Genomic DNA, 10312 nt, shown 5'->3' with positions numbered 1-10312 from the left:
CCTCCCAGGATAGAAGGTCTGGTCCCCTTATCCTCTTTGTGCCCCTTTGGTAGATTCTCCCCAGTACGCCCCTGTCTCCCTTGTACTGATGCTGTTGAGATGTTGACTTGGAGAGACTTGAGGAATGCCAGCTGTCAGTGCCTGCCTTGTGTCTCAACACAGTCACACCGGTATTGGGTGTAGACAGAGTTCTCAGTCCAAAGTGGAATTTTCCAGAACTCACACGGCTTCTTTTTTGAACCTGTGTCGTCCACCTCTACTTCCTGTTTGACAGCAGTTGGGCTGCCAGTTTGCCATAGCCATTGCTAATCCATTTTTCACCTGGTAATCTCACTATTCGTTTTTTTATACCTTGTGCTGTCACTATCCCGCTGCTTCTGCCCTGAAGGGAGCTCCTCAGAGCAGCATGAATCCTCCCAGTTGCTGCATCGGTGTAACCACACTTTCTTGCATTGGCAACAATTAGAATACCCCAAACTTTGTGGTTAATTGCCTTCTCCATTAGAAGCTGTTCCTGAGACATCCTCTGTCAGGTTCAAAAATGAAAGCTGCTGCAGTTCCACTACTCTCCATTCCATTTTAATTTTGGTTATCTTTAGCAGCTGGAGATAGAGGTTGCAGCTTCATGTTTCTTGTCTTCTGAATATAGCCTCAGGTTTCCTGTTTCATAGGCGTTGAGCCCTGTTGTTCAACAGCCTGATCGAAACATCCTTTTGTGCACACTTCTTTTGCTTTGGCATGGAGGCAAGCAGATCAGAAATTTCTGCAGCTGATGAAAGCGAGGAAGTAATGTATACTTCTGTCAAATTCTCTCAGACTCCTCCGCCGAGGGCTAAAGCTCCACAGGAAAAAAGAGGTAAAGAAAGATGGATGAGGTAGGTCAACCAAAAATTTTACTCTGAGTGAAGCAAGATATGACAGAAACACTCTCAACTGGCCACTGATTCTGAGTGCCAGCTTAGAGAGCTGTTGCTTTGGTTCTAAAATTACCGTGGATATTTTAATGAGATAAAAGCTGACAGGTTAGAGACCCAACATTTTTTCCTTCCCTCTCACCCACCTCCTTCAGTGTCTACTCTTGGCCATTCAACCCAGGCATCCTTTTCTTCAAAACTGATTTAAAGTTGTTTGCTTGTCAGCAGCAGGAGGTTGTGAGCAATAGTTCTTTGAAGGGCAGGCAAGATGCAAATACAGATAAATTAGAGGCGCATGCTAATCAGAGATCAGAGATAGAAAGCATATGAGATCACCCAGCCTGTCTCCCATGGGGGCTATGCAGTATTCTTTTGTGGTTTTTTTTTTCTGTTTTCTGTGTTCTAGTGTTACATACCTCCCAGTGAGCAAATTTCAGCTTTTGCCGTGAAACAGTTCTTCAGAGCACTTTGCTATCAGGAAGATTTTCTTAGTACTTTCCTTAAATTTTTTCTTTCTTTATTTCTTTTCCATTACCTCTGATTAGACCTGCAAATGTCAGACTGAACAATTCCTCTGGCAGCTGAGTTCAGAAATACCGCCTTCAGAGTCAAACTTTGCATTGGTGATCATTCTTTGTAAATATTTCCTTCATGCAAAATGGTGGGGGGGGGGTTTGAACTAGATGAGCTTAGGGTCCTTTCCAACCCAAATCATTCTATGATTCTATGAAATATCAGTGTGCTTTAGATGAGTTCTGTTGCATTGGCTGCAACACTAATGGTTGACCTTAAATTTTCAGAGGTATTACAGTAAAGGGGACTCTCACTGTGGAATACAAGATTTTTATACCCTCATCAGAATAATTTTGTATACCTGTGGTGTTTACTGCTGCCTGGTCACTTGCTTCACTATGGAAACAAAGCCAGCATAGAAACTCCCCAGTTCCTCACACTCCATCTCTTTGAAAGGCAGTCTTGCTTTTGCATACATTTTCACCAGAAATGATGTTTCTTTGTCACATCAGAAGACACTGTAACATCCTTTTCATTCCCTGCCATTCCTGTTCACCCCCCCACCCTGTTGAAAGGGGAGTAACCAATGCCCTCTTGAGATGTTTGCATTTTTGTTTTTAACATCTCTCCACATTCTTTTATGGAACTTCCTCTTTTTGAGCTATGGTCAGACAGCCAAAAATAAGGAAGCTGATAATTGGACACACTTTTTGTGCATATTATTTGATTATTTCTCAGCTCTCTTCAGCATGAAAGAGATCCCTAAGGAGCTCACTTTAAGTACTTTTCTTTTGAAGGTCTTCATGTTCAATTCTGTCCCTGTCTCCATCACTTCTGAGAGGTGTGCTCTCAGGTATTTTTCCTCTATTCAAATGCCTGCCCTTGCCAACTTTGTAGGCACAGTATCACTGGTGTGTAGATCTGTATTCTGGTCAAGCCAACAGGTTTTGGTGCTTATGGACTCCTCAAAAACTAAGAGCTGCCCTGGTTTGTTTATTCTGTTTGGCTTCCAGAAAGCCTTAGATATGCTGCACTACCAGAATGTCAGTACAGCAGTCAGGTAAGATAGTGTTAGCCTTTGTAGTAACAGCAATAACCAGGTCTGTGCCACAGCCAAGAACAGAATCCTTGTATCTCAAAGTCTCCTCCTTGGCTCTAGGTAGTCATGCTGCTCCCATACTGAGGTAGGCAGGAGCTGAAGGGAGCTATGACATTATGTACATGACATGGCTATGACAGTGCCATGACATTCTTCAGATTGTCCTAGGTGAGTAGAATTGTAAAATGCTAACAGCTTTCAGTTTTTGAACTGAATCTGGACTCACAAACCTAAAAATATTGGGTCATGTTGCCTGCAAATGAATGGAGAGCATCAGAGTAATTTCTCCAGAGCACTGAGAGACCTATTGGGGTGTTTTGTACACAGAAAGTGATAACACTGGATTTACATTAAATGTCTATCAGTCCACTTCCCTGCTTGGATACACTATTCCACAGTTCATCAGACAACTACATGGAAATATTTCTGGATGTTCCATTCAGATTTTCCTCCTGTTTCAAACTCATCTTAGGTACTTCGCCCATCCACTCCTACAGGAGCTTCACATGTAGTTCGGGGCTGAGGATCAAACAGAAACCCTTAAACCTGTTTTAAAAAGTGTGAACTGCAGGGACTCCTTTTTGCAGCAGGTAAAAATCCTGATTTGTGAAATACTTCATCCCACTTCTCTGGATTGATCTCTACAGTTCAAGTGCAGCCTAAATTCACCTCAAACACTTCCTGTTTTCCCACTTCACTTTGCTTTTTTTTTTTTTTTCCCTTCCAAAATTATCTAATGCCATATTTTTTTCATTTTTATAAACTTTGGTGACTCTCCCACTGCTGGTGTTGTGGAGGTGCCATGGGATTTTGTTTTGACGATGAATAATTCCCTATTTTCTGCAGTTGGTTTGAAACAATAGAGAGTGAACTGCTCTATTCATTGCCAGGAGGCACCAGCTCCATGCCCGGTGCTGACATTTAAGGATTAACTGTTTCACAGACTGCCATCCTGATTGCCTTGTCCTGGCAGTTTTCCCTAAAATGTAACAGTGATCTGAAGGATGCAGGAGACAGCTTCTTTGGCGAGGCAAGAGAGGAAGGAAAACAAAAGTAAAAATGTGATCTCAGAACCAGGAGTTATGATTGTTTCATCAGATGTTTATTCCCTTTTGCCAAATTTCAGTTGTAATCTGCAGAGAAAAACCTCCACCCTACTCCTTAACCTCGGGCTGACTTCATTCTCTTGAGGCCTAATCTGATGACAAAACCCAAACTGACAAGAATACAAACAAGAGGAGTAGAGAGCAGAGTCAAGTTTAAGTTCCAGAACCAGTCCCTCAGTTGCTGTCCCTTTATGAGAAGCTGAGGAGTAGGTTGTAACTGAAAAGTCCTTCTGCATTTTGTCTCTGAAAATAGATGGGGTTTTGTAATAATGATTTTAAAAAATAAGAAATGTTACTATTTTAAAACTATGCTTGGGACAGCTAGGAAAGCCTACAAGCTTCAGGAAATGTGAGAAAACCTCTATCTTAGAAAAGATCTTTCTATCAGAAGAATGATGCTTACAACAATGCTCCCTCATTATCTCCCTTGTTACCTTAGAATCTTCTAGGTAAAACCACAGACCTAAGTGTATTGCTACAGATGAGAAACTGGTCTTAACATAAGTGAGCCTGCAAACGGCTCAAGATCAAAATAAATTAATTTTTATGAATTTACTGATCTGGTCTACTTTCTGTATTTGGACAAAGCTCCCAATGTTTAAAGGATGCACTCTTGTTTTTAAGTGGAGTCCCTTCACCTTCTGTTTTAGCACTGGCTTTCTTTGTCTTTCTCACAATATTCTTTGTGTATGATCTGCATTTGTTTTCAACCTCCACCAAGAGATCAAATGTGTTTCTTTGGGTCTTGTGACATGATCAAGAGAGAAGTGCCTCAAATTTCATGAGATCCATGGGGATTTTGTTACTAGATTTGGGTAGAAGACTCTGGAACAACACAAGAGGAGGATGTGGTACATAAATTAGCTGCACATTTACTACTTCATAGAAAGTGCTGTTGTCTGTGCAGCTATCATACTGAGATTAATGAAACAAGCAAACCAAACTCCCCTGGAACTCATCTGTGCCAGTAAGTGCCATCCTCTCTTCTGTCTGGAAGAGAGGAGATTGTAGTGCTGAGATTTCAAATGTTTTATGCAAAGCAAATGCTTCTCAAGTCAAACACAGCTCCAGGAGATGACAATGGAAAAGTAACATGCAGCCTGTAGGTTAACATGTGCATAAGCACACCTCTACAGGCCAGTCCTGGCCAGCCTTTTGAAAGTAAGCTGTGCTGAGCTACAGCAGAAGTTGCCCCAAGGAGTTGCCCTCTGCCACTGGCAGACAATGAACAGCAAACAGTGGTGGTGAAAGTGTAAAGGGGGAGATGTCCCAAGGTCTTCAAGGCTGGTTTTCCCATCCTGCCACCCCACCATGGAAGATGAAAATGTTGAACTGCTTTGGGAAGATGTAGCATGACCATGTGTCTGAGCCTTTGAACAGGATGTTGAGATTAAACCTGTTGTTGTTGCTGGGAGAGCTGGGGAAAAAGCTCTGGATTTCTTTTTACATGTAAGCTGGAACATGGTGGCTGTAGCAATGCAGCTCTGTGGTTTCCATCCCAAGCTTCAATGCTGAGGTAGGAGTGGATTTGTTGGGAGGCTCCTGCCAGCACAGGTGTCACATGGTTCCTAGGTGGCTCCAGCTCACTTGTGGTAGGTGCTTCTTCTGCTGGGGTCAGCCACCACAGAGGCTGGACCAGCAGGCTCTGTGGCCAGGCAGGGACAGAGCTGTGGCTGATGTGGAGAAAGGTACCCCCTGGGAGGTCCAGGCAGGAACTAGTGGCCCCAAACCCAGCTGAAATGGGGCCCTGGGCTGATGGGCAGGGGTATGGGGAGGCCCCAGTTTGGCTGGGCAGGGACAGGGATGTCCATCATGTGCAGAGTGTATACAGACACGATGCTCTAAATAGTGCAGTTCTTTGTGGAAATGCCCAGGACACAAACAAACTATGCAAAACCACTGATAGCTTTCATATGGCCACTGTTGACTATGGTTTCTTTTCTTTTTTACAGCTCCCTGTCTGTGGTCAGCAGTTCTGAAGGGCTTGGCCATAGGCTTTGGGACACTGAGCATCTCCCTAGCAATTGCTTTGATTTGGAAGATGAGTAAGTTCACAAAGGGCTGCTGAGCATGAGCATGAGCAACGAACAGCGACACATCTAACCACAGGAACTCCATTATATGGGGTTAAAACCAGAAGCTGTTCTAGATTTCTACCAACCTTATATACCCACTGCCTGTGCAGAATATTTAAAGAATATATTCCTCATGCAGACTCCAGGAAACCCATTTCAGATCCTGCGGCAAAGAACAGTTAAACATTGAAAAGTCTTTGTAGACTTGCCTGGTAAATGTAGTGGTAAACTGTAGAACAAATAGGTCTGCAATATATTCGTATACATGCAGATAGTGCTAGACCATGTGGAGGAGCTTATTGTTTGTTACTTAAAATCCATCCACCTAGGGTGGGACGTGATCACACCATACCCACAGAGAGTGATCTTTTTTCAGAGAGCCACTGGGTATCTGCGTGGTTCAGTGGAAACCTGGGGGTGGGGTGAGTGTGTGCATGCTTGCCACCAGCATCAGAGTGCACATGACTATTGTAAGATTTTGAAATTACACTGTCATTTTCAGAATATTGTCCTGATTTGAGTTTTCTACTTTTCAGCTATCCAAATGAGTTGTTTCTCAGTAGGTCTTTGCTGACAAGTGTTTCTGTTGGTTAATGGTAGAGTACCAGTATTTTGACTTCTTTACAGGTGACTGCCACCCACAGTGCCCTCAACAGTGGGTGGCCTACAGAGGGAGCTGCTATTCCTTCTCCACAGAGAAGAAGGACTGGAATTCCAGCCAGGAATCCTGCAGGGCACAGGGAGCTCACCTCCTGGTGATCAGTGACACCTGGGAGATGGTAATGGTTTTCTTTGGCTTTGAGGATCTCCCATTTCCTTTCCGATACCTAAGTGACTGACATACAAGCAGTGCTGTCACTTCAGCAATATTTTGGTTTTAAAGGAGGAAGGATTTACAGCTGTGATGTTACACATCACAAAGTTTGCAGGAAGCAGAGGAACAAGGGGGAGAAAAGAGACATGAGGGTCACTATAAGGTACTCAGAATCATCCTATGAAGGATGGTAGTAGACAGCCTTCTCCACTGCTCCTCTGCACTTCCTCTCCTATTCCCAATAAGGCTGATATGAATGATTACAGGAAATGACCATGACACTGAGCAGGCATTGCATTCATTACCTACAAACTGATACGTCCCCAGTCTCAAGGAATGCTTCTTTTGCAAAAGCAGTTCTTCTCCTCCCTGTGACCGCTGCAGCTCCTCCTGCGCAGTGACCCGTGCCATTCCCTGTATTCATGCTTAGATCTATTTCTTTCTCAGTCTCTTTTCAATGCTTACTTCCTTTCTCTGCCGAAGTACCTCAGCTGTGCTGGTGAAATAAGGAACCACCTGTTCCACTGCAGGTGCTCTCTGGGGGCAGGGGCATGTGTGGTCACTGGAGAAATGGGTAGTGCTGATTACTGGGGCACTGAGGCACATCTGCTTAAGTAGAGCAGAAACCTTGATCCCATTTTGCTCAAGCCAGCGCTTATTAGCTCAGGTCCAGTGAACGTGGACAGCTTCCAGTCCCTGGACAGAAGTTGCATTGTGTGAAGTTCTCTGGAGGATTACAAAGCCAGGTCTCTGCTTGATTGGAAGTATGTACCAGGCTCTCACATTTGCTTAGACAAATCCTGACTCCTTGAGAAATAGGCATCTTCCCCAGATTACCCATATCTCAGCATGAAGAAAGCCTTCCAGTTCCTGCTGCTTTCTTACTACCATCTCTGCTACTACATTATCACCCATTATCCCTGCTCAGACTCACCCATCTCAACAAGACTTTCCTAGCTATCTTTGCCTTGTAGTGCAAAGGCTGTGATTCCTCTATCTCCAAGTGCTAGGGAAGCGCAGTCATCTCCAAACCACCAGCAACACTCCAGTGATTCCTCAAGCTGCTCCTATTCCCACAACTTTACCAAGCCAGCTTTGTGAATGCTTCTCTCTGAAGATGTCTTCTCTGAAGCTTTGTTTATGGCAGCAGGAGATAAGGATGGAACCCAGCCATACCCCTGAAAGCTTGCTGTTCTTTGGTTGCAAAGATGGACAAGACAAATTCACCTCTCCTGGATTTGTCTTTTTTGTGGGGAGCAGGGTTGGGGAATTTACTTCAAGGCTGAATTTCTGTTGCAGGCTTCAGCTTTTAACATTAATCAAGGGTTAGAAGTTAGCTAAAAGCAAATGAACACTGGAAACACATAGGAGGAAAATGTGCATGAAATTTAAAGAGCTTCTGTACTGGGTTTATTATACATATCTGTCAGTGCTGCACTTCTTGCCCTACCCAGCACTGATTTTACCTTTAATTGTTAATACTTCATATTAGTTTGCTACTTAGCTGTATAATAGGGTGTTAATACTAATATTAATAGCATACCTTCCTACACAAAGCTCTGTGCAGGGAACTCCAGGAGACTGGGGTGCAGTTCATAGAATCATAGAATTATAGAATCACAGAATATGCAGAGTAGGAAGGCACCCATCAGGATCATCGAGTCCAGCTTCTGGCCCTGTCATTAGAAAGTGTGGGGAAGCAGTACTATCAGTCACTTAAGGAACAGTAAGGTGAGGGAATGTATCTTGCTCTCTGTTCTCTTTACTTATCTCCATTTTCAGGCTGGCTTTCATTAGTCACTTTGTAATTCATCATCATTTGTAGGATCTGTTCAAGCGTGTTCAAGCAGAATGTTTTTGGATTGGACTGAGGAACAGTACAAGCTCTGGATGGATTTGGGAGGATGGCTCTGTATTAAGTGATGCCAAGTGAGTTTCATTCTGTTTTAAAAACAATAGTGCTTATTCAGATTGCCTGGTGTTCCAGAACACCCAGAGTTCCACCTCCAGATGTCAGGAGCTTTCTTCCTGGGCAGATTTTCTTCTTCCTGTCACCTGTACTGCACTAAGCTCAACAGGGTTTACTTTTCACTGCCCTGCATCTTGTAAGGGCATGTACCTGTAAAAAGCAGGTCAAGTGTTAGTATCTCACTCTCTACTTCCCTCCAGCTGCTCAGACTAAGGACTTTATTTACCTGCACCAGCACACAGATGCTTGGTCAGAAAGGCGTATGGCTTTACCGGGTTTAGCCACCTTGCACCCATTTCGTTGAACGCTGGTGTCACTGTGTGCAAGGACCCAGCCCTTTCATGCTCTACTGGTGCCAACCTAAGTCAGAACCTTTATTTTATCTCAGTCTTTACTTGGACAAAAGCCAGTGTTTTCTATGAGGGAAAACATGTTTTTATCCAGTGACTTTGCCTGGCCCTTTCCTTTTTATGGCAGTTAAGGCAATGAGTTAGTTTCTAAAGCCTCTCCAGCAAGGAAAACTTGCCCAAGATCTCACTGTCAAGAGGTCAGTACTCTGAGCACTTGGCTTAGTTCCCTGAATAAATCCAGCTTTCTGTTCCTACAAGCTCCTTGAAGGCAGTGATCATTCTGTGAAATTTTCACCACTGCCACTCACATGCTGGTGGATATCACTGCCACTTCTGGGAATTGTGTCTATGTTTGGTTCTGATCTGGGTTCTATGATGGCAAAATTACTTAGCTGTGGCAAGTAGATAGGTTCTTTGGTGTATGTTTTATTTTCTAACAGCTGCCTTTTGGAGGTCAGGTTGTTTCTCTTCCTCTGGGCTACACCCTTCAAAATCAGATGTTTTAAATTTCTTGTCTCCAGGAGACAATCTCAGTATTTTCTTTCATTCTCACTACTGTTCCATGTCTCTTGCAGGGTCCACTCTAACAGCCCTGTGCAAAATTGTGCTGTCCTGATGAAAGATCAGTTTCATGCCTCCAGCTGTGAAGTTTGGGCTCCATGGATCTGTGAAAAAATGCTTAGATAAATCCCATGTGCTTTTTCATGTCACAGCAACCTCATCAGTGGTATGAGTTGATTGTTGTCCTGCAAATTGAAGCTTCACATAAGAGCAAGGACTTGTCTTTTCCATACCTTCACTAAAGTGTTTTACAAGGGCAGGTTTGTTGTCCATAAGGGTGAATTACTCTCAGCAATAGAAAATCTATTCTCAGATCACAAGTGCTGGATTACTGCTGTTTGTGACCAGATGAGACCTGGGACATATTCACTGGCCTACTCTTTCCCTTATTTATTCTATAAGGGCAAATAAAAGCTTTGTCACAACAGGTGTCTTCAGACCTCTGAGGGGGACATAGTCATTTTCCCTCACTGTTAAGTATCAGATTTCATTTCCATTCCCTGCATCTCCATTGTCTAATATCAGAAGGACCAGGAAAATGAGGCCTGCTGTTCATTGACAGAAATATATTTCTCCCAGTGGCAGCTTCTCCTTTTGCATCCCAGTGGTATGAGTGGGAGAGAAGACTGTGAAAAGAAACTGCAGCTTCTGTAAATCCAGCAGTGAAAATAAATCTCCAGGACTGACTGCACCGGACCAAAAGTGTGTACCTGTGCCATTTCTTCTCTCTGTTGGAAGGAATTAGGCAGGTTTGACCAAGCTAGTCAAGAGACTGGACTTCTGGAGTCAAAGGAATACAGATAATGCTGTGTAATTATTTAATCCACCGAGAACCTGTTTTCCTCTCCACCTCTGCCTTTTCATATTGCAGATAGAGGAAGCAGTAGACAAACCTTAATGTGATAATCTTT

At 43.5% G+C, this 10312-nt stretch overlaps 1 protein-coding gene across 1 annotated transcript; it reads left to right on the top strand.

Moving 5' to 3' along the window:
* Window positions 1-738: 738 nt before the first annotated feature.
* Window positions 739-10073, top strand: LOC131590420 (killer cell lectin-like receptor subfamily G member 1). The gene is made up of 5 exons (XM_058860490.1): window positions 739-856; window positions 5585-5677; window positions 6335-6486; window positions 8347-8450; window positions 9416-10073. Exons 1-5 carry the CDS (start codon window positions 739-741, stop codon window positions 9525-9527), a joined length of 579 nt encoding a protein of 192 aa, XP_058716473.1. The 3' UTR covers window positions 9528-10073.
* The last annotated feature ends 239 nt before the right edge of the window (window positions 10074-10312 follow it).

This window comes from Poecile atricapillus, chromosome 1 (genome assembly GCF_030490865.1).
Source record: "Poecile atricapillus isolate bPoeAtr1 chromosome 1, bPoeAtr1.hap1, whole genome shotgun sequence".
Lineage (NCBI taxonomy): Eukaryota > Metazoa > Chordata > Aves > Passeriformes > Paridae > Poecile > Poecile atricapillus.
Note: the sequence above shows the minus strand (reverse complement) of the source record. Positions and strands in the feature narration are given on the sequence as shown.